This window comes from Falco naumanni, chromosome 10 (genome assembly GCF_017639655.2).
Source record: "Falco naumanni isolate bFalNau1 chromosome 10, bFalNau1.pat, whole genome shotgun sequence".
NCBI lineage: Eukaryota > Metazoa > Chordata > Aves > Falconiformes > Falconidae > Falco > Falco naumanni.
In genome coordinates, this window is record NC_054063.1 from 24,812,301 (window position 1) to 24,840,168 (window position 27,868).

Sequence of the window (27,868 nt, forward strand, 5' to 3'; positions counted from 1 at the left end):
GATGTTACTATTTTCAAAGAAAGTTGGTTGCTAATTAAAATACTTCTGTCAGAATTTCCTGGCTGAAAACTTATCCCAGGCAATGGTCAAAAGTTGAGTTGTACCTGGCATACTTTCAGAGGTGGTGAGAGCAAGGGATCTGCTTGCCTGGAGACAAGTGTGTGCATCAGATCTGGTGCTTCACCTCCTTCCTCCATAGAGAAGGGGAAAAAAACTGCCTAAGAGGCTGGGAGCATAGAGGTTTTTATTCATCTGACTGATAATAGGAGCTAAATAAAGGCTTTGGAAAAAAGCACGACCGTTTCTCTTGCAGTGTTGGTTGGGCAGAACCATACTGGAACTAAACATGGAATGAAAAGTCTGGCTTTTCTGCCAGCTCTATTTTTAGAGCTACTGTTCAATCTTTGTATCTCTCTGAGTTTTCTCAGCATAGGCAATTGAGGCAGGCAGTCTGCCTTTATTTTTTTTCCAGCAGGCTGTGATATTCTGCAAGATAAGGATATTGGATGGAGGGACAGGGGAGTAAGATCTGACAAAAAATTCTCTGAATACCAGGATGTAGGTCCTGTTCCAGGGCTGGGTTCACTGTGGTCACAGACTCCTGAATATTTTCTGTGCCCTGCGTAGGAATGACCCTAACCCTTACGTGCTGGAGGGGAGTTGGTGTGCAGTGTTGGCTGACTTCTTTGTGTTCTAAAATTGCGGTCACAACCAGAATAAAATTCAGCAGCAGTTTAACAGCGCGCAGTAGCGCTAATGATGGGTATGGAGTGGAGGAATCATGTTTGGCTTTGAGAGCAGCAACAGGAGAGGAATATTTGAACTGGGCTTCAGCTGAGATACTGTGGCTGATCCAGCAATATCCAGTAAGAACCCAGAGGTTCTTGTTCTTTCCTGTAAAAAACAGCAGTAAAAGACAAAAAGTTGGCATGTTAGCTCTGGTCTTGGGTATTTAACCCTGCCAGTGGGGTTGGGACTGACCTTCCAGAGAGCTCCCAGCAAGCACAGACACAGTAGTTGCAACCAACAGCACAAGTTCTTTTTTTGGCTGTTGTTTTGACTTTGTAAAGCACTGAGCCCTGGGCTTGGTTTTGCATTGAGTTTCAGTGTTTGTACAAAACCCGCCTCTCACCATGCACCAGTTTGACTGGATCATAACCCACGCTCTCCAGAGGCAGGGGACTTCTGAGAGCTAGAAGCGTGTGAGGAATTTGGACTCAAGGATATTTAATTAGGAACATTTCTTTCCATTATGAAACCGGACAGTGAGGAGGGCCCCCCCCCGAAACTCCATGGGATTTACTGACTATAAACTTGTAGCTGGCTTTGCAAAAATATAAATGCAGAAGATAGGGATATGCCTCACATTTCTAATTTTATTGTGATTGCTGTTCGTTCAGAGCAGAGGCTCTCTCTTAGTGCCTGAGACCGGAACAGATGCAGGTATGCTGGAGCCACAGCGAATTTTGTTCAGCTAAAGGCTGTGTCAGATTCCAGCAGGAGTATTAATTTATTCTTTGTAGAATAAAGCTGGAGGAGGACTTACAGTGGAGGGAAGGTGTAACTTCACTGGCTGGTAATTGGCCCTGTTCCCATGCCAGGAGGCAGATGTTAAGCTGTGAGAACTGGTCCTGCAGAGAAGGCATCTGTCTGAGCTGAAGCCTCTTGGGCTTCACTAACAAATAACAGCTCTGCTGAGTGTAAGCAGGCGGAAAATGCTGCTCCTCTGAAAAAGCCTAGTCTCATATGCCTGGACAAACGTAGGTTGCAGAGGGGAATTGAGGCAGCATGTAGGTATGGTTTTCCCCAGGTTTTAGCAACTTGAAAAGGATGTCTGTTTTGCCCTTGACTGGGCTCTCAAGTCTTTTAGCAGTAGGGAACTGTGTTGGGTGCCTACTTTGACTTCTTCATTCTGGATAGCACCAGTCCTTACCAGTGCAACTCCAAGAGTGGTAACGAATCCCACGCTTCTTCTCATTCACAGCTAGAGAATGGCCTCTAACCTGCTGTGCTTCAGGATCATGCAGATTTCCCGGCTGGATCTAGGTCACTCCTCCCCAGGCATCTCTCTTAAGCCCCCTTAGCCTACATCCAGGTGTAAGTTCAGATGCCACCAGCCTGTGAAGGGAACCAGAGCAATCCTCGATAAGTAGAGAAGAGGCTGCCCCGGAGCCAGAGGGCTGTCTGGCAGGAGCCTGAGGAAGTTTTCGCCTGTGCAGCCCTCTGAGGAGACTGAGCTGGTGCCAACCCGCAGGGCTACAGCTGTCATCCTGTGCCATAACCACACAACAGCACTCAGACCCCCTTGTCTGAATGACCATAAGATGACTTGATAGATTTAAATGCCTCTTCATTGTCTCTTTTTCCCTTTAAAAAGCTGCCTATGGATCATCAGGGCTGTTTTGGAGGCATGTTATTATTAATAGTCATCCTCTGGCTCAGCGATGTGTGTGGCTGGGGCAGGGCCGAGGTGCAGGCTGCTGTTCTGGCACTTCTGCAGCTGGCTGGGGCTGGAGTGGGTGGGCTGAGGCAGGCACAGAGCCGTCCTTTTCCTTCCCTGGTAGAAGTGTCCCTCGGGATACCTGTTAGTCTTTGGGGGATGTATGCTCATACAGCACCAGCTTAGTATGAGGAGGCACTGCTGAGCTATAAATCTCTGCTTTTCAGGCACTAAACTCCCTTTTGGGTTGTTTTTGACGTTAGGAATTTTCTCTGATAAGAGAACTTTATTTGCCTTTAAATATCACTTTGTGACAGGATGATGGAGTGAGGATTCTTGGAGCGAGCCTGTGCCAGCCCGGGAAGGGAAATTCTTCTGGGGCTTTTGTTTCTCTCTAGTGCTGATATTTTAGCTCTTTAAAGAGTACATTTATTTTACTCTTGCCAGGGGTGTGTGTGTGCACACATCAGTGTCCAGACAAATGGAAGCAGCCCAGTGTTCGAGCTGTGCTGAAGCCAAGTGGGTATTCTGCTCTTCCCTCCCTGTGGCACCTGGGGAAGAGGAGTTGTGCTGGAGTTTTTCTGCCACTGACTTCAAAACACAGGTTTGCATGGATGGAGCAGGGCTGCCATGTGGAAAGCCTTTAAAAAAAAAAAAAAAAGAAGGATTTTGTGATAGTGTATGCAAGGTGCAGTCAGATGTTCCCAGGCTGGCAGTCCAGGGTGTCACCTGTTACTCTAAGAACAGCCCAAAAGCCACTACAACAGCTTCGTAGCTGTTTTTTAGTGCTGCCTGCTTGGATCAATGCTAAGTCTAAGGTGTTGCCCAGCACAAGCTCCTGAACATGGCCCATAGCCACAAAGTCTGTGTTTTGTTTGTATTCAGACTGGTGGGAGCTGAGCTCCCTAATCTGGCTCTCTCCAGCAGCCATGTTGTATCACAATCCTTTTAGATGTGGAAGATTTTGCTCCACAGGCTGCTTGTGAGCAGCAGGACCTGCAGAGTGCCAGCTCGTTTATTCAGCTTGGATCCCACTAAGTTCTCCCTCGTTTTCATGATGCTTCATGCAGCCAACTAACTCTGTGTTCCTTTCTTTCAGCTCTTCCACGTAGCCTACGTCCTGATCAAATTTGCCAATTCCCCTCGTCCTGACCTCTGGGTGCTGGAGCGATCTACTGACTTTGGACTTACCTATGAGCCCTGGCAATATTTTGCCTGTAAGTATGCCAGTGTTCTAAGAGAGCTGCAGGTTAGTGCCAGGTAGTGAAGCCGGCTCTTTGTGCAAGTATGAGGCTGGGTTTGGAGATGTTTGTGTCGTTGCTGTGATGTGGTACATGTGCTTTGTTTCTTCTGCTCAATAAGGCTGCAAGAGTTGAAGCTTAGATCAGGGCAGCTGGGTGAAGTTGTGGTGCTCCTCAGGGCAGGAGAAATTCTTTGCACTCTGGGACTAAATCTAACTTTTAAAGTACTGTCGTTGGTGCCCACCCAGATCTATGTGGATGCCAAAGCTGGCACCAGTGTCAAATAGTTGGACATTGCTGATCTAGGTCTGCAACATGAGATTCCTTATTGTGTCCTCCCTGCCCTCCTCTTTCTCTCTGTCTGCCCTGTACCACATCCAGACTGGCATATTTCAGCTCCTCTAGAAGCAAACCAGTGGCTTACTTCTAAGTGGCTGCTGTAACAGAAAAGTCTGGATCCAGTGAACAGTCCCCTTGCATTTACCAGTACCAGAGACTGGATACAGCCTGTGCCGGGCTGGGAACCACCATCGCGCTGCTGTGCAAACAGGGATCAGAGTCAGCCAGCTGGAAAGGGTAGCTGCAGAGATCCAGTCTGCGCATTTGACTTCCCCATTCTCTGATTAAAACCTGGTCCCTTTGGAAACAGCTGGTTCTACAAAACTTCTCCCCAAAGGTCTATGGGGTAGCTGGATGCTGAGGAACTTGTTAACCCCCAGCCCTTCCCAGAAGCAGCAGCAGCAGTAATTGGGAAATGTGAATTAAAATCTACAGCCAGAGCTTAAAACCTGGCAAGGAAAGACCTCAGAGTACTCAGAGGCCTTGCCCTGGGCTGCCTCTGAAGGCACAGATTTCTGACTTACCTGTTAGCCTGTGCTTGAGATTTGCTGGCTTTTTCTTGTGCAGGAAAGAGCTGCAGACATTTTACCTGTTGTGTTGCCTTAGGGTGGTAGCTCCTCTCCAGTGCGGGTGTTTTCCCCTTTGCTGTGTGCTAGTGGGGAATTACTGCTGTCAAGTTGCCTGCTCTGTCTTCTCTGGGACTTTCTCTTCCAGCTCTGAAGCCTCTCGTGGGGCTTGTTACTGTCACATTATTGCATGGTGTGGGGCTGAGCAGGGAGTGAGTTACTGCACTGCTCTCTTGTTCCTGCATGCAGTGGCAACACTGCAGCGTTTGGAGTCCTTTTCCTTCCTGCAACATCAGGCCCTGTTACCACCCCCTGCTGCCCCCCCCCCCCTTCCCCCAAAGAAGTGACATCAATGACACAGTCAAGTGGAAAATTCCCATGAAAATAGAGGTGACTGCTCCAAAACCTGCCAGATTTGCTAGCACAAGAAGTCCTTTGCAGAGGTTTATTTTTGGCATAGGGAATTCTGTAGGTGGTCTAATAAAAGCACTGGTCAGGTCACTAACTGGGTTAAAAGCAGCCAGCAGAAATGTAAGCATTCTCCAGAGACACCAGTGAGCCTTGCCATGGGTGACACCATCCCCACGGGCTCAGCGCTGCCCCTCGAGCCCCACTCATCATGGGAGATGTTCAGTTCCCCAGGCTGCTGCCCTGTGCCTCCCAGCCAGGCTGCTGAAGTGCCTTCGGGCTTAGCTTTGCCGGAGGAGGGAAGAAGTGACTGTCATGGAAAGCATCTGCCAGTGCAGCTGATGGGCCCTCTCGGCACCGGGGAGGCACGTGCTTTTCTCTGCCACCAAAGGAGAAGCAGGAACACTGGGAAGAGATTTAAGGTGGTGTTTATCTGCGTGAAGGGTTCCCCGCACAGCGTTTCAAATGGGGACAGGACGTGAAAGCTGCCCGGTCCCAGCTGTCCATCCAGGCCCACAGAGCCTTGCCTGCCCCAGCTCATCGTGTTGTGCAGGATCAGCCTCTTTCACCTTGCTTTGCTGGGCAAAGAGCAAGGCTCTGTCCGCTCTGCTGAGGGTAGGCTTCCACAGTATGCTGTTTCCTTAAAGCGTTGCTGTGGTTTAAGGCTGATGGGTGACTTTGTTTTAGCTTAGAGTTCCCAGCTTCTGGCTCATACGGTTGTGTAGATCTGCAATAACTGGAGGAGTTCTTTTGTTTTCCTGAGTAGCTGCTCCTGCTGAGCATCCTATTTCCATGCCTGGCTGTGGCAGTACTCTGGAAATCAATCATCTTGAGCCTGTGGTGACAGGTTCCTCGCCTGGGTCTTCAGAATAAATTGGCTTTAAAAAAGCACCTGGCGAAGCAAAGCTTGGCGGCCAGAGACCTGATGTTAAATGTTTCCACATCGTCTTCCTGTGGATGCAACTGAGCTCCTACTGTTGCCAAAACAGTGTTTCATGGAGCAAGGCCACGTCTGGAGATGAGATGTGGGTGGGTGCAAGCCAGAGATGAAGCCAGGGGAGGCAGCAGCTCTCTCTGCTTGCTGTTCCTCCTGCCTGGCTTAGCATACAGTGCAGCATGTGGAGTGAGGAGCATGCCTTCTGGAGGCACATTGCAACAGATTTTGGAGGATTATTCCCCTGAATTAGGCTAACGTTTTCCCATCAGCTTCCTGTGTAAGCTGAGCAGGGCTGGCTGGCAGGAGCAGCAGGTTGTGTTGGCTGCCTTTTCTTCCACCTTCTCCCCATGGAAACACACTCAGGAGCACTGCAGCAACCTATGCTGATTGCTCCTGGCGCAGGTGAAATGGGTGTGGGAAGGATCCAGCAGCCTTTGTCCCAGGGGAACAGCCCCGAGAGTGGCACTGTGCAGGTTTTTGCATGAGTAGATGCGGGTGCTCACCACTCTGCACAATCAAGTCCTGAACTGCCCCAGCACGTTCACCATGGTTTGGTTGACACTGCCAGCACAAGGATGTCAGACATCCCAGGGATGAGGGTGCTGGACTTGCAGGAACAGCTGTGCAGAGAAGCCAGGCCATTCCCACAGCTGCAAGGAGAGTCTTGTCTTGCAGTGTCCCCAAAGCAGGTTGCAGGACCAGCAGTGTGACTGCGTGGTGGTGCCTGTCCCCTGGCTTTAGCCAGCCTGGAATTGCCACTTAGTGGCAGGAGCCCTTGATTGCTGTCCCCAGGGGGTGGTTCTGGGCAACTTTGGCATTTCTGTTCTGTAGGGCTGGTTTAAGAGCCATTGTAGAGTTCAGAGTAAGGTGAGAGGAGACATCCTGCAGGTAGTTGCTCTGCCTCTTCCAAACACTGCAGGTCTCCTCCCCACACCTGCATGTCCACCCTGCCTGGTGGGAGGTGTCACAGCGGTGGCTGTGGCTTATGGTTGCTCCCGTTGTGTGGTTCTGTGCTGGTTCACTTTTCAGGACTTACCCAAGAAGTTAAGGAGCCTTATGAACGTGATGGTACAAGCTCCTACATCAGGAGCAGAACCTCCAGCAGCAAAGAGCCCTTCCTCAGTTCAGCAGAAGCAATGTAGCAAATACAGTGCCAGTGTAGCAAATTCAAACCAGGGTTAGATTCCAAGCTGGTGAAACTGTGAGCTTAATGCCAAATGAAGGGGTGGGTGTCTCTGCAGGTGATCACAGTAGGTACAATGGCCATTCTCACTTTCCATATTTACTACAATGAGGTGATTTGGAGGCTTTTCTTACCATGTCTGTTACTTTCATAGTGACTCCCTCCCTTAGTGGAGTACGTGTCTGTTAGCAGCAACTGAGTTAATGATACAAAGCAATCTGTACATAGTAAATACTTAACAGAGAATATATACTTTTCTCTCCTGTTTGTCAGTGTGGGAAAATCAATACAGGGCTCTGAATTGTTCCTTTCTCTTACTGCCCTTATCTCTGGTTGATGAACAGCTTCCAAGAGGGACTGCATTGAGAAGTTTGGACTGCAAACTGTGGATCGTATCACCAAGGACGACCATGCCATCTGCACTACTGAATACTCCCGGATCGTGCCTTTAGAAAATGGGGAGGTGAGCAGTTGCGTGTTTTCATCCCCTGAGGTTTCCAGAGTTTCTCAGTGACTGTAGGCACTCCTGTTAATTGGTTCCCTCTTGACTTTTGGATGCCACTTCAACTACTCACTTAAACCAAATGAGACTGGCAGGGAACTGATTCAGTCATCTTGAAGGGAGGTGGAGGTAGAGTTTGGGTTTGGCTGAGGGAGAGGTTGGTTTCCTTCTACTTCACAGGATTATAAAGATTTGTTTTCATAGAAATTTCACAGAATGGTTTGGGTTGGAAGGCACCTTAAAGATCATCTAGTTCCAACCCCTCTGCCATGGGCAGGGACACCTTCCACTAGAGCGGTTGCTCAAAGCCCCATCCAACCCGGTCTTTTCCCTCCTTGCGTTCACAGATTGTTGTCTCTCTGGTAAATGGGCGCCCAGGAGCCATGAACTTCTCATACTCTCCTCTCCTGCGGAATTTCACGAAAGCCACAAACATCAGACTGCGCTTCCTGCAGACAAACACTCTGCTCGGGCACCTGATGGGCAAAGCTTTAAGGGATCCTACGGTCACAAGAAGGGTAAGCCTAAATACCTCTTGCTAATGAGGTGGAAGTGTTTGAGGGCTGTGCGTGCTACCTCTGGGGAGAAGATATCCATAGATGTTGCCTGTGGGGGGATTTTTTTCTCTCTGTACTTGTGCTCCCCAAGTTGAAAGGTCTGCAGCAGATGCCACTGCTGCCATGGCTGGAGCTGGAGGCTGCTTGGCAAGAGCAGTGCTTAGCATCAACAATGTGAAACTGGGAAACACCTGCTGGTGTCACATGTGGCTTTCTGGCTGTGCTGGGAGACACAACATGTAGCTAATGGGCTCTGTTAGTGGTGGTGGGTCTTACCACAGGCAGATATTGCAGCCTATAAGATCCAGCTTGTCACTGTAAAGGAAATACCCCAACACATCATTTTACTGGATAAAGCCCTTCTGAATCCCAAGCACAGCAGTTATGAACTTATTCATAAATATATTAACGGACAGTTTTTCTTGTGCTCTCCAGTATTACTACAGCATCAAAGATATCAGCATTGGAGGGCGCTGTGTCTGCCATGGCCATGCAGACGTCTGTGATGCCAAAGACCCTAATGACCCATACAGGTATGTTTTTCAAAGTGTCAGTTCTGTGTAAAAGCATTTGAATTGTTGTGCTAAGAATGAAAGATACCAGTGTGAGTTGTGTCCTGTCCTGAGCTTATAATTGTGCCAGCAGTATTGTTTGTGGCTCTGCTCTGAGATGAATCAGAAACTGGTCCAGCCAAAGTAGCAAAAATCAAAAGTTTTGTTAGGTTATTTTTCAGCCAGATCAGCTCCCTGGTCTGGGTGCCCTGCCCACAACTTTGCCATCCCCGTGGAAGCAGAGTGCTGGAATGTGAGGGTGGGTGCACAAAGCCGATACTGTTGTTGAGCATGGAAGTTTCTTGTCAAAGCCCAGGGCTGGTTTCTGAACTTGTTCAGAGAAGTCTCTTGCTTCCCATGTGGCTTCTTAAGATTTGGGGCAATGCTTTCATAAATAGATGGACTTCCAAGAAACCAGAGGCTTTACTGCCCACTTCTCATAAGAACCATAAATTGGTTATGTATGTAGCTAAACAACTAATCTTTGCAAAAGAACAAGAGCATGCAAAGCAGTTACATTTTGGCTCATGGGACTCTTTCCATCCGCCTTGGCAACTTGAAATGCCAAAGAGCTGCTTCAAACCATGAAAGTGTTGCTTCTTAGCCATCTGTTTGCAGCCTGAATGTTGCCTTTATGAAAGGGATGGGTAGATTCAGCTGGACGAGGGAAGCTTATATTTCTTTCTCATCAGGATCATGTAGAGCTTTTGGATCTTCGAAAATAAAATTCCAGTGAGTCCCAGCCAAGGTTAAAGCTGCTAAGTATTAAAACAAAAATGTATTGGTAAGCAAGTCTGCCTTAGTGTGCCAAACTCTCTGACAAAGGGAAGTTCAAAAATAATTGAATGTACAGTTCCTTGGTTTTGTTTTAGACTTTGGTGTTGCTGGATGCACAGTACACTTGTATACTAGGGCAAAAGGGCTTCGTGGTGCAAAGTGATTCTTTAACATAGGAACACCATGACATTTCTTGGGTGTATGGGTGGCTTGGGGCTCTCCAGAAATGGGGGGGAAACTGAGGGAGGAGAGATGTGTTGGGAATCTTTGTTCAATGCCACTTCTGCTGATGACTGTCTCTGCCTCCCAGAATTCCTCTCCTCCATTCTCATTTGCATGCATTTGGCATCTTTGCTCTTGGTCCCAAACTGTGATCTAATGTTGCAGCACATGTTTGTAAGCAGCTGTTGCATTTCACCCAGAGCAGATCACACTTGTCTGGAGGAGAAAACATTTTCTACTTGGGTGCTTTGTACAGTCAGCACATAACATCTGTAAAGCCCTCTGGGACACATCAGTACAAAGGTGCTGGGTAAACAGAAGAATTTCTCATACATAGCTGTACCCTTTTAGCAATCCCAGGAGCACGGAGAAATCAGCAGAAATATGATACTTACAGTTGAGAAAATGAGTAATTGGTGAAATGCTGCCATTCTCCAGCAGCAGCTGGGTCCGGCCTTCCTGCTGAAGCGGGCAGCGCTGGGCAGTCATCCCACTTCTCCTGCCATAGCACAGAGCCAGCACAATAATACCTGCCATAATGCTGCATGACAGGCAGCATCTCAGAAGCAGCTGGGGCTCTGACACTGTCCCTTCATGTCATGGGCCCCAGCTGTCAGAAACATGTCATTTCTTCACAAATCTGTGTGACCCGTCTGAATAGGAGGTGTGGTGTGTTCCTCTGCACATGTCCTGCCTCTTCAGATGCCGATGTGTGACAGCAACAGGGCAAGGAAATGCAAAGAGAGGGAAACAAGGAATGTGAATTGGCCCGGCCCCATTAAAAATCCCAGTTATGTCTCAGCCTGTCTGGGAGGTCTCCCTCTCCATTCTGTACATGCCTGTGTTTCGTGTGTCTGTTGCCCAGAAAGGCAGGATGAGCACTTTGATAGAGGTGAGGTGAGCTAGAAATCTTGGCAAAGACTTTAGGACGTGATGGAGCATGTTCGTGAGTTGACTTCCTGGCCATAAATGATAATGTTTATCCAGCTTTGGAAAGTTTCTCTGAAGTGCCAAGTTACAGAGCCTGCACATCCAGCTGTGTGTTAAGTTGGCAGCACGGCTGATCCCCATGTGAGTGTGTATGTGCAGAGGCCTGCAGTGTGCAGGCAGATACAGCCTCTTCAAGGGTCTTTGCATTTGTCACAACTTTCTCTCTCTGCCCCAAGATCAGGTGGGCTGAGTTAAGCAGAGGGAAGGAACCTTCTGCTGATTAAAAGTGAACACCAGCAGGATCAAGCATAAAGCTTTCTCCTGGCAAACCCTGTGAGCAGTGGGATAAGCATCAGTGGGGACCTGGCACTTTGCAGATGGAGAGCCCAGACAGGAATTGTGTGTTAACATGCGACTGCTGTTGATGTGAGCTCAGGAGAACCCTGCAAGTGCTCTGCATCTGTCTGATAAGAGCAACTGTTTCCATGGATTTACTGGCCCATTATGGATGCCACAAGCAAGAGGGAGACAACCGGAGAGTCCAGCTGCTGCTGCTGTGCCTGATGCTGAAGATAACCAGCAAGATAACAGCAGCCTGGCTGGTCAGAAGCAGATCTGCAGGAGGAGGTCAAGGATGCCTTCCCACTGCTGGATCCTGAACACTAGCTTGCTCTTTCCCTTTTTGGAAGGGAAAGCACCATGTGTTCTGGTAGATTTGTGCCATCTGTGAGTCCCTTCTGCAGGTGTTTTTTTCCCTCAGTACAGTCAGAAGCAGTTAAAGGAAGGGGCTTTTTTTCCCTTTTTTCTTGATTGTGCTGCTCAGATGTCCTGGCCAAATCCAAGATGCTGTAGCACTGGTGTGCTGCTCTCAGCTCTGATACAGCCGCTCACTGGAAACTGTTTATTGTCTCTGTTACTGAGCATCAATTCCAGTGGGAAGACTGTGATTTTATTTTTTACGGCAGGATGACCAGGAAATATGTGCTATGTGAACACAGCCGCTCTCTCTTCTTTCTTGTATATATTCAATCAATGAAACATGTAAATATTGTAGCTCATGCACATTTGTCCATAACTCATTAGCAGCGTGGACTCGGCACAAGGTGTGGTAAAGCTACTATGATAGATGAGCTCTCTTGAGAGGTCGTTGCTAGTTCTAGACAGCAGAGACTAAATAAATAAGTCCTCCTCCACCTGAAATATGCATCCTTACTTATTGAGTGCCGTCTTTTTGCATTCTGGGAACTGAACCAGTGCTTTTCAAACATCTTGAACATTAAAGGTCTGGGATGTGTGGCTGGAGCCACGTCCTCTAGCCAGGGAGATTAATGGTGCTCAGCAGGTTTATAAGTTCCCTGACTCAGTGACCATCTTTCTCTGCACACATGTGTATATGGATGTTAATCTTGATCTCCAGCTATTGCCACGGAAAAAAAAACCCCATGAAATTTGGTTTTCTTGGAAGTGCTCAGTAGTAGTCAGCCAGGTGAGAGCTATGTGGGTGGTTTCATTACAGGGGCATGGCCAAGGTTTGCCTCTCATTGAGTCTCCCCCTTGGGTCTGCAAAACACGGGGGAAGAAAGTTCCTGGTGAATGTTTCAGGGCTCATTTCTGCCGCTTAGGCTCCAGCCAGCCTCTCAGGGGCTTGGTTTCATGCCTGTACCCTGCTGGCCACAGCCCAGCCTGTGAATGTGGGTAGGGATGGGTCATCATGAGCGCTCACAGAGCTGACAGTGGCCAAGCATTCCATGGTGTCTGCAAGGGAAGGACCACCAGCAGGGCTGGGACCTCCTGCCTCTCAGCCCCTCTGGCTGAAGCAAACGTGCTGAGTGTGGATCTGCCTGCATTCCCTCGAACTTTCAAATCATCCCATATTTCATTAAAATGAGTTCACTTGTCCCGTGCTGCTGCCTCTGTCTGGCTATTCACTATCCATATACTCTCAGGTGCCACATCTTAAAAATACATGTAGGTGGAAACCATGACACTCAGTTCACTGCAGCCATGGAAAAGTGTGTCTGCAGTCCTGCATTTCACTCAGAATAACCATCCATTTGTTTCTAATGTTTAAAAAAAATTACTTTTATTTTTAAATGCTTTTGAATGGAAAAGCATTGGAGGGAGGGAGAGATGGGAGTGGCAGACTGGCCCTGAGGGGAAATGAGTAATTGTACAGATAAAAGCTGGAACATGCTGTATTATCCATAAGTCTAATACAACAGAAAGCATTTGTGTTGGATGGGAATCGCCTTCTGCTAAGTGGAAGTTTTGGAGATGATATCACTGAAGTTAATGAATCACCGTTGCGGTCGAGCAGGGATGAGATCCATCGGTCAACTGTCGAGATTTTTGCCTGGCGCCTCCGGAGCCGCCTGTTTACCCAGCCTGGCCCTGCCTGTGCCGGCTGAGAAATGCAAGAGCTGCATTTCACAGGGAGTGTGCGGGGCCAGCATCTACTAAAAGACTTAATTCAAATTTCATGGGCTTTCTCTCTGCAAGCACAGGTATACCTGGAGGAGCAGATGGGACCCGTGTGACCCTATCCCTCTCTGGCTCTGGGCTATTATTTATTCCTTTCATGCTGCCCCTGCGTGGTGGTGGGGACATCTTTGTGTCCCTGCACCATACTGCTGCCTCTCAAGCAATTTGCTTCAGCTCCAATTTCTACCAATGCTAACCATTTCACATTTTACTGTCTCTAGCTGTCACTGCTAGGCAGTGAGACTGATTTTGCTGTAACCTTTATCTGCCTGTGAAGGACAAAGAAGTGATGGTGGAGGAAAAGGAAAGGAGACAATGGCACTGGAAAAGCAAAGTTTGGTGTTTGGCTCAGAAAAATATAATCAGCAGTTCAGAAGTTTAAAAAAAAAAACGCCTTAGAAGCCTGTTTTCCAGAATACTTGGATTAACAAATATCACTCGTTTTTGGGTCTGACTAGTGATAGCTCTGCATGACAGGGTTATGCAGTGGCTCCCCATCACACACATCGCAGCTCATCACCACAGGCTTGGCTGTACCTTGTTCCTCTCCCTTGCAGGCTGCAGTGTGACTGCCAGCACAACACCTGCGGCGGGTCCTGCGATCGCTGCTGCCCTGGCTTCAACCAGTTCCCATGGAAGCCTGCCACTGCTGACAGCGCAAATGAATGCCAGCGTAAGTGAAGTTGGGTTTTCCCTTCCTTTTCCAGCTGTTTTGCAAAGCACAGACTGACCGTGCTTCACCAGCCCCTTGATGTTGCAGTGCAGAGAAGCCGTTCACTGAAATGGTGGGGGTTATGGTGTGTGGTGCTGGGCACAGGGGAGATCGCTGGCACTGCGGAGCGGACAGTTTGCACAGTGGTTAATTGTGTTCAGTCAAGGCTCACACAGGGAGGCCCACTAGGTCTGTGTGGGACTTCGCTTCTGCTTATGTTCCAGTTCCTCCTCTGTGTCCAAGGGTTTGTGCAGGCAAGTCTCGTTGCTCAATTCTGTCTCGAAGATGAATTACATTTGGATGTGTTTACATACAGGACATCTTTATTTGTCTAGAGAAACCTTTAGTAAATGCCGACAGAGGAATTTATGCTGCACTGGGAATGCAGAGCACGGAGCATAGCTACATCACACGCTCTCTTACAAACGCAGGGCAGCAAAGGACAGTTGGATCTTAATCCTGTGGGTTTGTAAAGAGCACCCTCACCGGGTGCTGAATTTTACAGCTCACCTCTATCCTGGATGGGATAAAAGAGGCAAGAATGTTGCCCTCTCAACCAGACTATTTGAGGCCCCAAAGCTGGGTAATTTCTCTTTCTCGTCTATACATGCCTGCACATATTTCACTTCTGATTTTGTGCCTGTTGCGTTCTTCTGGTTGCAGACTAGACTTTATGAGAGAGTTGTTGCTTCTGTGATTTTGAACCGGGAGACTTCTGGGAGCTTGGGTGATCATGTAATCCCCCAGATGCATTCAAGCATCTTTCCTCATTGAAATGTCAACCCACAGGAAGAGTTCTTATCTTGAGATCTATCCAGTGATTGAAAGACCTCTGTGGGCTGGTGGCTCAGCTAACATCTGTTTGTATTTTCAGCTTGCAATTGCAATGGCCATGCCTATGACTGCTACTATGACCCAGAGGTGGATCACCACAAAGCCAGCAAAAGTCGCCAAGACAAGTTTGAAGGGGGAGGTGTTTGCATTGACTGTCAGGTAGGCCTGAAGAACTCCTGTGGAAAAAGTTGTTGCAGGTTTTTGTGTTTGTTTCTGCTGTCAGCCTGGAGTTCAGCCTTGGTGGCAGCTCTGCCAACCCCCTCATATACCCTCTGTTATCATAATTAGGTCTTTCCCTGGAAATTTAGTCTCTTTGCCATAGATTAAAGGATTGTGCACCAGTAATGAAAACAGCATTTGGGTTCCTAGCGGTTCCCTGTGTAGTACTGTGACCTTTCTGTTCTGATGCTTTAGGTTTGGGTCTGCTGAGGCACTGTGCATTGAGAGGGACAGGTTGGTGCCAAGCACGCTGGGAAGTCCCTGCCTGGTTCGCAGTGCTCAGGTGCTGCCATCTCTCTGGATCTCTCTCTGACCACCAAAATGCTAGTCTCTTCAGTCTCTGAAGTTCCCAGTGAAAGTGGGAAAGTAGCTCTTTTGCTCCCAAGGTCACTGTAAGCTGGTTAATTCATGCAGTGGCATGAAACTTTTAGCTGTGCTTTCTTGTTGGGAGGAAACAGATTGCTTCCATCCTCCTAGCACAAAGTAGGCAGGACATTCTACCATGTGAAGCAAGTGAAATGGGCTCGAGGTCAGATATGAATCTGAAGCTCATACTGCATTTACGGGAAGATACAGTTTGCAGGAAATGCTTTGTTTTCAAATCAGTGTATGTGCAATTTTGAGCAGATTTAGGTCTTCTGTCTGCTGACACTCCTGAGTTGTCTCCTCTGGCCCCTGAAGCTGTTAATAAATCTGGCAGATGAACATAGATCCTGCAGGCAGATGAACTGATGCCCCTCTAACCCACTGTCTTTCAGCATCACACCACCGGCATTAACTGCGAGAGGTGCATCCCAGGATACTATCGGTCCCCTGACCACCCAATCGACTCTCCATACATTTGCTACCGTGAGTATGATCTCTCCTGCAGGCTGTAGATAGATGCCCTCCTGAACTTGATGACACTGGGGAGGGTGATCTGGAGGACTGGGCTGAGAGATTTTTGTGGTATATGGAGTCTGGCACCATGAGAGATGTGGCCAAGTGGATGGTTCCTGCTGCAGCTGGTATTGCCCATGGAAATGTATGTGTGCATGCAGACACTATGTGTGTCTGCGGCATCCATGAAGTCAGAAGTGGTAGCATGTTCCAAGGCTGGAATGAGCTAAAAACGTGTTGTCCTCGCTGCTGCTGTGCCTGCAGGGAAATCCATTCTTAGCCGTCATCTCTGTGCTTTTTCAGCTGGCAGTTGCAGGCCATTGGTCTCCATGCCCTAAGACAGGGATTTCTAGGCAGCAACGGGTTATATCCATTTTGCTGGGGAGCCCAGCTCATTTGGGGAGCTATGACACATCGTCTGTTCTGCACTGCGTCCTCGTGGCAGTGTGCCACCACCACCTCTTTGGGGGGCAGCTGGTGTCTCCTGGAGAAGCAAGTCAGGTCTGTGCTGCTTTACTTGGGACCCCACAGTGGGACAAATACTGTGGCAGCGGTTCCTCTAAACCAGACCTCTTTTGAAGAAGCAAAATCTCTTTATTTTTGGAGAGTATTTGCAGCAGATGGTGGGGTCTCTTACAGAGGCTCTGTATTGTAGTGATGCTTCTGTGGTGCACATGGCTAGCGAGGGTCTCGGTCAGTGACAACCACTGTCAGCTTGTCCCTCTCTGCAGGCTGTAACTGTGAGTCTGACTTCACCGATGGCACCTGTGAGGACCTCACTGGCCGCTGTTACTGCAAGCCCAATTACACCGGGGAGCACTGTGATGCCTGCGCCGAGGGATACCTCAACTTCCCCCACTGCTACCGTAAGTGGGGGGTGTGGGACTCTGGAGTAGTCGGGTTGGGGACCCCACAGACCAGTGGGTGCAGAAAGGGCCAACAGCTCCAGTTTGGGCTGCTCACCAGGTGTCTTTTCCCTGTGCCACATGGCAATTTTGTCCCAAGAAGAGTTCTTGCAAGTGGAGTCAAGTCCACATTTGGCTTGGGTGGAAGCTGGACCAGAGCTGAGCTGGACTGAGCTCGGCTCTCTGGAGTCAATGGGAGCTTCCCATTTGGCTGGAGTCTCATCTCTCACCTCCTGTGAAAGACGTCTTTCCAGAGCCCAGGTTAAAAATGGCTGTAATTGATCTTTTTTTTAGTGGGATTTCTCCACTTTGTTCCATGTTTTCATTCAGCCTGTTCTTTGGGACTATCAACCCCTTGATATGCTGACAAGATTTCTTTGAGCGTATGTGATGACCTGTGCAATGTGTCTTTCTCTGCGTAGCCATTCCAGCTTTTGCTCGCAATGATACTGGAGAACAAGTGCTCCCTGCAGGACAGATAATAAGTAAGTGCAATTTTCCTTGATGCTTTGGCAGTCACAGTGCCATTATTTCTGTTATGTCTTCTGTTCAGTGTAAGGTCAGGTCTTCAGCTTACTGGGCATGTACATTGTAAGAGGCAGCCCTGACACAGAGTGGTTCTGAGAGAGGAGGCAGCTGAGCAGTGAGCGAAAGGAAGTTTTATGATGCCCTTTTTATAGACAGGGAAACTCTAGCCCAGAGTGACCATGTGATTATGGGCTTTTTTCTGGGGTCCAGGCCATGTGGGGTTGTCCCTTCTGGCCTCCCTGTAAGGAACCCCCTCCAAGATCACGAGCTGGGTTCTCCCAAATCTCAGCCTTTGGGTCCAGATACAAGCCTGTCCTGCCACACCTGCCTGCCCTGCATTTTCCGTGTGGCGGACAGCATAGTAGGTCTGTGTCGATGGCCCCTCTGCACAGAGCAGCAGGTAGCACTGCTGTGGGCACCTGGGCAGCATGCACAGGCAGCTGCTTGCTCTGTGTCACTTTGTTGTTTTGAAAGCTCACCCATGCCCTCATCCCTGCTCCCCTACCCCTTCCTCCTCACTCATGCTCACTCCTCTCGGTTCATCTCCCTTGTGCTTTTTCTTGTCTCTTTTCCCACCGAGTACTCCCCTGTCTCATGCTCTCCAGCACGCTCCAGATAACCTTTTCCTTCCTTCTGATATTTTAAAGTCTGTATCTTCCAGACAGGTTTTTCTTTCCTGAGCTGGAATTTCTTACTTCCCTTCTCATTTCCCCACCTCTCCCTCCCTCTGGTTCTTGGATGACATTTGCCCTTCCCTCTCCCAGCCCGACACCCCATGCTGCTTGCCTGGAGCATCCACCTGCCCTGCCCTGGCAGGGGGAAGTTCTCAGGTGCAGCTAAGCATGGGGAAAGCCGAAACCCCACCCTGGTTAGCTGAAGGCTGTGGTTATTCCCACACAGCTTGGGGGCTATACTGCACCAAATCGGCTCTGTCTGGGCTTGTGCAAGCAGAATTTTTCACCCTGTGTGTTGCCCTGCTGCCCATCCAGCACCTCGTGCATCTGTGTGATGCTGAGATCTCCCAACCAGCCTGCAACCCCACGAGCCAGCCATGCAGGTTGCCTGAGCAGGGTTTGGGGAAAACATTTGCATCTGGTAGGAAGGTTATTAGAAGGCAAATGCCCGAGCCATTGCCTTTCATGGCAACTCCTTCCCTGTCCTTGTGGGACCTCTGCCCAGCAGCAGAGATGGACTGACAGCTGTGTGTGGTATTGCTTGTTGTGTGCCCCCACTCCAGACTGTGACTGCTATGCCGGTGGGACAGAAGGCAACGCCTGTCGCAAAGACCCTCGGGTGGGGATGTGTGTGTGCAAGCCCAACTTCCAAGGAACACACTGTGACCAGTGCGCCCCAGGCCACTATGGACCCAGCTGCCAGCGTGAGTAACTCGGGGTTAGTGGCCCCAAGCTCGCCTTGCTTGCCTCCCTGCTGGGGAGGAGCATGCCTGTCCCTGTCCTCCGCTTGCGCTGGGGAGGAGGAATTCTCCAGCCCCACTTCCAAGTGACAAATTCCCATGACTTCTGCTAGTATTTTCCACCCCACTCTGACCCTCCAGCATCCACCCAGCCTGGGGAGGGCTCTTGAGAAATTCCCTATGGATGTGAGCTACGGGCCAGGCATGCTTGCTATCAGCTGTGTCCTCCATGGTTTCTCGAGCGAGTGCATTGCTACCCCAGATGAAGAGGCATTCTGGTTCCTTTCCTAGGATCCTAGGAAGGGGAAATAGATGAAGAAGCTGCTTATTTACTAGTGCCCTTGTTGCTTTCCAGCCTGCCAGTGCTCCGGCCCTGGTCAGTACGATGGCACCTGTGACAGCAAGACAGGACAGTGTCTGTGTCGAACGGGATTTGAAGGGCACTTGTGTAACCAGTGCGCTCCCGGCTACTTCAACTACCCTCTGTGCCAGCGTGCGTATCTGTCCTCCTGTGGGCCTGGGTGGGTGTGCACAAAGCCAGAGTCTTCTGGCAGGGTTTTGAAGGAGGACTGGAAAGCGGGTTTGTAGATGTTGGAATGACATAGGCAATGGGCAGAGATCGACAGTTTGAACACTTAGAGCAGCACCTAAGTGCCCATCTGAGAACTTCAGGAAAAAACTTGTATTGCAATGAGCTTTGCCCCATGCTCCCAGCACAGGGAAAACCGTTTCCCTTTGTTGCAGTATGTGGCTGCAGCGCAGTTGGGACACTGCCGGAAGGCTGCGACTCCGTCGGAAGGTGTTTCTGCAGACCTGAGTTTGCTGGGCCACGGTGTGAGCACTGCAGTCCTGGGCACCACTCCTACCCCCACTGCTACGGTAAGGACATTAATGTTCAGTTCTTGCTAGTCTGTCATGTTATGAAAAACATGCCTATTACTGTAAGACTTTGGTGTTTCTCAAAATCAAACCCCGTGTGGTTTGCATTTTGAATTTGGTAGGCTTGTTCTGGAGGTCATGGATCGTGCCAAATCCTGGAAGACAAAGCAGTTCTTATCGGTCACACTTCCTCATCACAACCCTGCTGTGACATCGTGTCCCAGCTTATGCCTTTTTTGATCTGTCTTTTTAGTGCCTTAACCTACTAAACTGCTGAGGAACATTGAATGGACTGTAAAAAAACCCTTAGTGGCATTTTCCTGGTATGGCCATAACCTTAGCTGAAAATGTTGCCCATCTTTACAGGGAATTAAGAAATTAATTTAGTTCTGATGGGAACGGTTAACTTCTGTGGGGCTGAATGACAATTCACACCAGCAGCAGTTGGCCATGAGTCATGTGTTTTATCAGACTATTGAGAGTCCTGCTCTTACAGCTTGCTCCTGCGATTCCCGGGGTGCGGTGGACAACAACTGCAGCCCAGCTGGCCAGTGTCGATGCCACGTGAATTTTGCAGGACACACCTGCAACCAGTGTGCCCTGGGCTTCTACGGGTACCCCAGCTGCACACGTGAGTAACCACCATCAGATCTCAGGGCAGGGAAGGGAATAGCTGCTGCCACTGGCTTTGTAGTGGTTTTCCTTTTCATAACCCCTCTCCCAGGGGTATATATGAATATAGTTGGCTCTTGCAGCACAAATCAGTTTTCCTGTGCCGGGCCCTGCCCGTGGGCACCGCAGCCCCGCAGCGCCCAGGCCGGGGGCACAGCGGGGGGAACTGCCCGGCGGGACGGGGCCGGGGGGGGCTGGTCGCCGGCCGGCTGGGCAGGAGCCCCCAGTGTGCCCAGGTGGCCGAGGCAGCCAGCAGCAGCCTGGCTCGTGTCCCAGACGGTGTGGCCAGCAGGGCCAGGGCGGCGACTGTCCCCCTGGGCTCGGCCCTGCTGAGGCCACTCGAACCCTGTGCCCAGCTCGGGCCCCTCCTGCAGGACAGACCCTGAGGGGCTGGAGCGTGTCCAGGGCTGGGGAAGGGGCTGGGGCACAAGGCTGGTGGGGAGCGGCTGGGGGCACTGGGGGGCTCAGCCTGGGCAGCAGGAGGCTGAGGGGGGCTGAGGGCTCTCTCCAGCTGCCTGACAGGAGGGGGTGGGCAGGGGGGGTCGGTCTCTCCCCCAGGTAACAAGCGGCAGGATGAGAGCAAACGGCCTCCAGTTGCGCCAGGGGAGGTTTAGGTTGGCTATTAGGGAAAATTCCTTCCCCAGAGGGTGGCCCAGCACTGGGACAGGCTGCCCAGGGACGTGGTGGAGTCACCAGCCCTGGGGGGGTTAAAGGACACGTAGATGTGGCGCTCAGGGACGTGGGTTAGTGGTGGGCTTGGCGGCGCCGGGTTAACGGTTGGGCTCGGTGATCTTAAGGGTCTTTTCCCACTTAAATTACTCTGTAATTCTGTCAGTTCCCTGTGTGCTGCATTGCTCCTGGAGCAGAGCTGCTGGTGCCAGGGCTGAGCAATGCCTACAGCAGGTGCCTGTGGCCCCAGATACTCTGAATAGCCCTCTGCAGTCCTGGCCAGCGTGTCCCCATCTCCCTCCTTGTTGGCAGTCCGACTGGAAGCCAGATGTACTCTTATGTCTCCCAGAAAGAATTTACTGCTCATTAAAAAATAATCTGTGATACAATTTCCCTGAAGCAACAAAAGAGCATCATCACCCCCTTGCACCATACTAAATGTAGACGCCTGAGCCATGGCCAGCTGGCAGAGTGCTGCTCGCAAATGCTGATGCCGGCAATATGCCTTTGAAGAGGCTGGAGGCATAGATGAAATGGTCTCGCAGGGGTTCGGTAGTCGCTTTTTTTATGTGCCTAATAAAGCAGTGTCCAAATTGCAGAGCTGTAGAGGAGTCACAGCAAGGAAAGGACAACCTGATTTGATTTTTTGAATCTGTTGTTTTATGAACGGTGTTTTGCTGTTAGCCAGTCTGGAGGTGTCAGCCTGAAAAGTCCCCTTTGGCAAGGTTTTGAGGAGTGCTGGCTGGGCAAGGAGGACATGGGCAACTACCTGACAGCTTGCTGACCTTCATGTGGTAGGGCAGCAGAATCTCCATGTGCGTTTGCAGGAGGTGGGTCATGCAGGAAGCCGCAGAACCATTGCCTTGCCCTTGGCTGCCAGAAGTGCCAAGGCTGTGTTGCTGACCCGGCGCTGCAGGCTTGCTGCCCACATACAACATCCACAGGGCAGACCCTGATGGCCAAATGCTCTTGGGTGTTTGGGTGGAAATGGGCTTTTGTAAGGTCTGATCTGTCACTGGCTGCTGACCTTTTGGGGATGAGATCACACATTCTCCTTTTACTTAACCAAAGCTTCTCCCTGCCTCCGGGAATACACATAAATGTACATGAATAAGTGTGATAAACATTGCAGCTTCTATTGTTATTCTGAAAAGATGGCGTGTTTTTAACCAAAAGCAAAGAAGAAGTGTGTATGTTATTTATAACCCATGTTTCTGGCTGCTTTGATGGTGGTGAAGGTCAGACAGACAAAAGAGGTTGCTGGTGGGAAGCCTTGAATGCAGGAGTCCCTGTGCCCTGCAGCTCCAGCAGTTGCTCTCCCCTCTTTTGCAGCTTGCCAGTGCTCCCGGGAGGGCTCTCTGCACAGCACCTGCGACCAGGAAACAGGGCAGTGCAGCTGCCGGCCCAAAGTGACAGGACTGCGCTGCGATAGCTGCGTGCCAGGCGCCTATGGATTTCCGCACTGCGAAGGTAGCCCCCTTCTCTCTGTTGGGGGGGGACTCTGGTGCCTTGGGGACACAGTGGTGTGCTGCCGCTAAATGGGCTTTTCATCCCCCAAGAGCTTTGCAAGGGAAGAAATAACCCCCTTTAGGAAGAGCCAGGATGTGAGCTATCTCTTCATAAATTCATCCTTGTGCCTCTCTTTTCTAGTGGGCTCCTGTAACCCAGCAGGGTTGGTGACAGCAGATCCCTCGCTGGCCCCGGTGAGTATCAACTGAACCCACCAGCCCCTGCGGGATTTTTGTGTGATTTTGCATGATCCCCTTTTTCTCACATTGGGCCAAGTCCTTCCTTAAGCTCAGCCTGAACGCAGTCATTACCTATGCCAGAGTAGCAGACACCATGTTCAGCTACTGTGCTGCAAATTCTCACCTGCTCTTTTCTCCCCTTCCCTTTCCCCAGGGCTCCTGTGCATGTCGGGCATACGTTGAAGGCCCAGCTTGTGACAGATGCAAACCCTTATACTGGAACCTGACTCCAGAGAACCCCTATGGCTGCCTGAGTAAGGAAATGGCATTTGCACAGCCCCCAGAAGTCCCCTTCCTGCTGTGATGCTGCAGGACCCAAACCCAAGCCAGTGGGGACAACCACTACTGGTGGAGTGATGGCTTTCCTTCCGTTTTCATCCTCTAGTGGCATGTCAAAACCCGAGTGGTCTGGGTAACCTTCACTTGGAGCAGGGAAATGCTGGAGCCTGGAGCTTTTTGCTGGGATGAAACACAGGGTTTTTAGTCCTCCTTGCAAACTTTGCACACTTAATTTTTCATGGCCAAATGTGCAGAAAAGGTAGTTGGGTCCTCTACAGTAACTGTCTGAAATGAAACGTGTGTCCTTGTGCAGCACTACCTTTTATGTGACCAGTTCCCAGCTCCTCTTATCCCAGCCAGTGTCCTCTGGTGTGGTGGGTTCTGTCCCCCATAGGGCTTCTTCTCAGGGGCTGACTAATCTTCCAGATTTCTTGTTCATTTCCCTCTCTCCAGGCTGCAAGTGTGATACCAAGGGCACCATGAGCAGAATCGCAGAGTGCCAGCAGGTGGGTTTGCTCCTCTCTGCTTGCAGGCACCTCTGACCACGTGCTATGCTGGGAGTGTTTCGGCTCCATCTCTCCAAGCAGCTGCTGGAGAGGCTCGTCCTGACACTGAGCTCTCAAAGGTTGCACCACAATCTGGGCTTGCATGAGAACGTAGGATTAAGACCTGTCATAAATTAGGCACCTAAGTATTTCTGGGTCTGGCCCAGGATGTGTGGATTTTTGTTTGCCTCCATTGTTGGGTAATTTAACTTATCTGGCCCACCCACGCACAGGAAGCCGTGTAGAGCAAGAAACTCAAAATGCTTCTCCAATGTCTCAGAGTAGGATGCAAATAAATGAGAAATGGACTAGGCACGACGAGCAGCAGGAGGGAACAAACTTCCATGCTTGCTTCTCTCCTAGGGTGACGGGCAGTGTTTCTGCAAGCCGAACATCTGTGGCCAGTTCTGCTTGACGTGCAAAGATGGCTACTTCAATATGGAGAATGCAAATTACTTTGGCTGCCAAGGTGAGCCCCCCTTCATGATGTGTTGGGTGAATGGGGGGGGCACAAGAGCTGACCCTGGAGCAGGCAGCTCTGCCTATACCAAGTGACTGTTGGCCTTGGAGGGAAGGGGTGAGAGATCTCCCGCCTCTTGCTTTTGACCCAGACCCAGAGCAGGGGCCGGGTGTTGCTGTGGATCTGGAGACCCAAGTTCCTGCTTTTGCCACCATTGGACAGAGGTCCATCAGACTGGGGAATGAAAGGCCAGGAAAGGTTCCCCCTTGAGTGCCAGAAACTGGCATGCTTTAGCTGCTGGCTATGTCCTTGCAGCTCTACCCCTTCCTCCTGTTGGGAACAGGTGGGCATGGACTTGTGGGGTTTGCTGCTCTCCATCATGCCCATGGGAAGAGGTAAAAGAGAAGGTCGGGCCACTTTCAGCCAGCCCATGCGGTCCTGGCAGGGCTGGGAAGAGGGAGCAAGGCTGCTGCTGGCAGCAGGGCTGCGGCGCCCAGCCATGAGGGCTTGCAGACCTTGTTCCTCCTGCAGCCGTCAGCCGTCTGGAAATAGCTCAGCGCTGAGCTGGAAGAGGAGCTGATCCAAGTGGGGCTGGGGCCAATATGAAAACGGATACAATGGAATAAAAATAGTGGCCCCAGCCTCCCTGCCTGCTGGGGCGTGCCTTTGATTAGTGACCAGGAGTTTGTTAGTGTGGTGGGAATGTAAACAAGTGCTTCCTGCCCACAGGCTGCCGATGCGACGTCGGTGGGTCCTTGGGTCCATCCTGTGAGGAGCGGAGCGGAGCCTGTCGCTGCCGGCAGAGCACACGTGGCCCCACCTGCACCCAGTAAGCTGCTAGCAGGAGATGCACCTTGGAGTGCACTGCCTCCCATTCACTCCCTTGGGGATGGTGTCCTCTTCCACCACAGATGGGTGCCTTATCGTCTGGGCTGCTGCCACATCAGCCACGTGCCTGGCGGGGCTGTCCTCTTGCCTCCCTCTCCAGATAGCCCAGCAGGTAATGGTGCTCCTTCTCTTCCACAGACCTGCGCGGGACCATTATTTCCCTGACCTTCACCACTTGAAATTTGAGCTGGAGGAAGGCACCACGCCGGCTGGCCGGGCTGTGCGCTTCGGCTACAACCCCCTGGAGTTTGAGGGCTTCAGCTGGCGAGGATACGCACAGATGTCCTCCATCCAGGTATGCCTGGTGTCTCCATCCCAGCGCAGCTCCCCCTGGGGAGGATGCAGCTGATGGAGGACCGACGTGCTTTTGGCACACATCTTTCACCCCAAGTGCTTCTCAAACCCCCGAAGTCACATGATGGCCAACATAAACAGCACAGTATATATATAGCCTGTTTGCACAGATATTTCCTGTAGCGCTGGGGACGGCAGAGATTGATGAGGGGAAAGGTCCTAAACTGGGAATTTCCTGACATCCTGATCCATTTAGACAAAGGTGGTAGCTTGGTGATTACTTACAGGGATGTCTATAAACACTGTCTCTGGGTTTCCTTATGGCTCTTTCATCTGATTCTGCTCTTTCCTGCAACTCTCTGTGTAACCTTCCCTCCCTTTTCCAAAAATAAACTGGCTCCTTCTTAGCTGCCGTGTTCAGCTTGAACCTCTTGTTACCGTTCTGCCTCTGCTCTTGCCATTAGCTGGTTTGCTGTAACGATGGTTTATGCTATTTGGGAGTCATCTAAGCCCTAGAAGTGAAGCTGTTTCATCTGTTGACCCTTTTTTCTCTTTGGTGGATTCTTCTTCTGCATGGCCCCTGTGGAAGTGTCACCTGTGTTTGTGTTTGGGGATGGGATGCAGGGCGGTGATTCCCTGACAGTCTTGTTCTATGTAAGATGCTTCTTACTGTGGTGCATGTACTTGCAGTTTTCTTTACTTTTTCATGCTTAGGTAAAATAACAGAGGGGCCAAATGCCTTAGCCATTTCCCGTTGAATCTGTAGGTAGGAGCTAAGCAATGAGGTCCTGCGGGCTCCCTTGAGAAAACCCCAGCCTTAAAGCTTAGGGATGGAGCTCATGCTCAAGCTCATGGCTTTTGTTTTGCGTCTAGTGTTGGTGTTTGAGATAGAAATAGGCCTTGAATAGGGGCTAGCACATGGCTTTCTGCTGGCAGGTCTCGCCTGTAGTTTGCTCTCTGCAAGATCCTTCTACTCTTTCTAACTGGAGCTTTGAAGAACACAACACCCTCGTTAGGAGTCTCCCCCAGCAGACCCCAGCTTTGCCCTGTAGGCAGGAGCGTATTTAAGGAGACGCTTAGATCTGTTTGAAATGGGTCAGCCTTAAGCAACTCCTTAACTGGGGTCTTGCTAGTGTCCAGGCAGGCAGAGGGCTGATGCACCCATCAGTGGCACACTCCATTAGCACCACTAGTCCTTAGGATTGCAGTTTCCCAAGGGTGAGGCACCAGCTCAATTTGCAGCCTCCTCTGTAGGCATCTGAGCAGAGCCCTGTAAACACAAGGGCAGGCGCTTCAGCATTTGGTACCTGCTGGCTGGTGATGGCACACTAAGCCCAAAAGCAACATGCTGATAACAAAAGCAAGAACTTCTTAAAACCTTTCCTCTGGCCTGGTGTGTGCCTCAGGATAGCCTTTCCACCCTGCTGTGCCACAGCATCTTCCAGATGTGGTCAGAGCCTTTCCACCCCCTTCCCGCAGGCAGATTGTTCCCTTGGTGGCTGGTCACAAAAGGGACAGCATCGCGAGGCGCCCATGCCGTGACTGTGCAGTAGGGCCAGTGTGCTTGTCTCCTCCTTGCGCTGTGGCATGTTGCTTTGGGAGCAGTGAGCCGAGCAGCTGCGCTTGGGCTGGTAGCTGTCGGCGGTGGAGGTAATTGAAGGTGTGCTCTGCTTCTCTCCCCTTTCTCTCTCCCACCAGCCCAAGGTAGTGGTGACTCTCAATGTGACCTCCCCCGACCTCTTCCGCCTCGTCTTCCGCTACGTCAGCCGGGGGCCCGCCAGTGTGGAAGGGAGGGTCTCGGTCGTTGAGGAAGGAAAGTTTAATGTTTGTGGCAACTGTAAGTGCATTTTTCACTTCTAGACTAACTCAGAGCATCCCATGCTGCAACACTGCTCCTCTGCCCCTTCTCCTGCCCCAGGTGTGCCCGTCCCAGGTGTGCCCGTCCCAGGTGTGCCCGTCTCAGGTGGCCAGCCAGAGCTGTGCCATGGGATGGCGAGGGAGGGGGAAGAGAGGCAGGCAGGCAGGTAGGCAGGCAGGCGGGTAAGGCTCTTCCGCAGAGCGGGTGGGCGGTCAGGAGGTGGCCCCCAGTGATGTGTGCCCCGTGTGCTTTTTTGCTTTTTACAGAATAAAATCAGAGTCACTGTAGACGTGAAGGAGGCAGAGCTCTATCTGTTCCATGTCATCCTGAGGTATATTAATTCAGGAGGGGCCACTGTGTATGGCAAAATTACAGCTTATCAGCCACGAAGGAGAGGTAAGGATCACAGACCGCTCTGCTTCCCTGCACCATCGCCACTTCCTCCCCATCCCAGGCAACCTTCTGCATCATCCTTTCCAGAAGACACTTTTCATATGGCTTTACCCATTAGTCCTGCCCTTCCAACTGAAAGGCTGATTTGAGGTTGTAGCCTGCTTTGTTTAACAAAGCAGCAGCAAGCTGGGCCTCAGTCCTGGGGCTGTGCGCTGGAGTGTTATCAGCCAGGCTGATGTGAGATAAGGCTGTTGTACCATTTGAAAGAACTTTTCCAGCTTGGAACAAGATCACCACAGTGCCCCAGGCAGAAATGAGCTGAGTTTCCGCAAAACCAGAATGGGCCAGGTGCTGGGAACTGGATGCAAACTTTGGCAGCCGGAGGTGTTTTTATTTCACAGGTGCCCTCATGTGGCAGTCCTGCCCTTGCCTTGCACTTCTCCCACCTTCTCCCAAACCAGGCTGCTGGCATCACATGTGCTGTGGGGTTTGGAAGTCGTGTGGAATTGCGTGTGTTACACAGGCGTTGCACTCTGGTGCAATGTCTTCTCATCAAGC

General features: G+C 50.6%; 1 protein-coding gene across 2 annotated transcripts in view; it reads left to right on the plus strand.

Annotated features, from left to right (window-relative positions):
- LAMA5 (laminin subunit alpha 5) overlaps positions 1-27,868 on the plus strand; it is a 93,661-nt gene that overhangs the window by 36,503 nt on the left and 29,290 nt on the right. Inside the window, exons 3-23 of one of the 2 annotated variants that reach the window (XM_040609205.1) lie at positions 3,540-3,657; positions 7,459-7,577; positions 7,964-8,134; positions 8,609-8,706; positions 13,692-13,807; positions 14,721-14,839; positions 15,658-15,748; positions 16,510-16,644; positions 17,106-17,168; positions 18,449-18,589; positions 18,981-19,118; positions 19,370-19,504; positions 20,001-20,135; positions 22,178-22,315; positions 22,496-22,548; positions 22,748-22,847; positions 23,326-23,378; positions 23,781-23,886; positions 24,607-24,706; positions 24,904-25,060; positions 26,758-26,896. In XM_040609205.1, coding sequence (XP_040465139.1) covers positions 3,540-3,657; positions 7,459-7,577; positions 7,964-8,134; positions 8,609-8,706; positions 13,692-13,807; positions 14,721-14,839; positions 15,658-15,748; positions 16,510-16,644; positions 17,106-17,168; positions 18,449-18,589; positions 18,981-19,118; positions 19,370-19,504; positions 20,001-20,135; positions 22,178-22,315; positions 22,496-22,548; positions 22,748-22,847; positions 23,326-23,378; positions 23,781-23,886; positions 24,607-24,706; positions 24,904-25,060; positions 26,758-26,896 — 2,425 coding nt within the window. Of the gene's footprint in view, positions 1-3,539; positions 3,658-7,458; positions 7,578-7,963; positions 8,135-8,608; positions 8,707-13,691; positions 13,808-14,720; positions 14,840-15,657; positions 15,749-16,509; positions 16,645-17,105; positions 17,169-18,448; positions 18,590-18,980; positions 19,119-19,369; positions 19,505-20,000; positions 20,136-22,177; positions 22,316-22,495; positions 22,549-22,747; positions 22,848-23,325; positions 23,379-23,780; positions 23,887-24,606; positions 24,707-24,903; positions 25,061-26,757; positions 26,897-27,183; positions 27,314-27,868 lie in introns of both variants that reach the window. The other variant, XM_040609206.1, reaches the window with a different exon arrangement.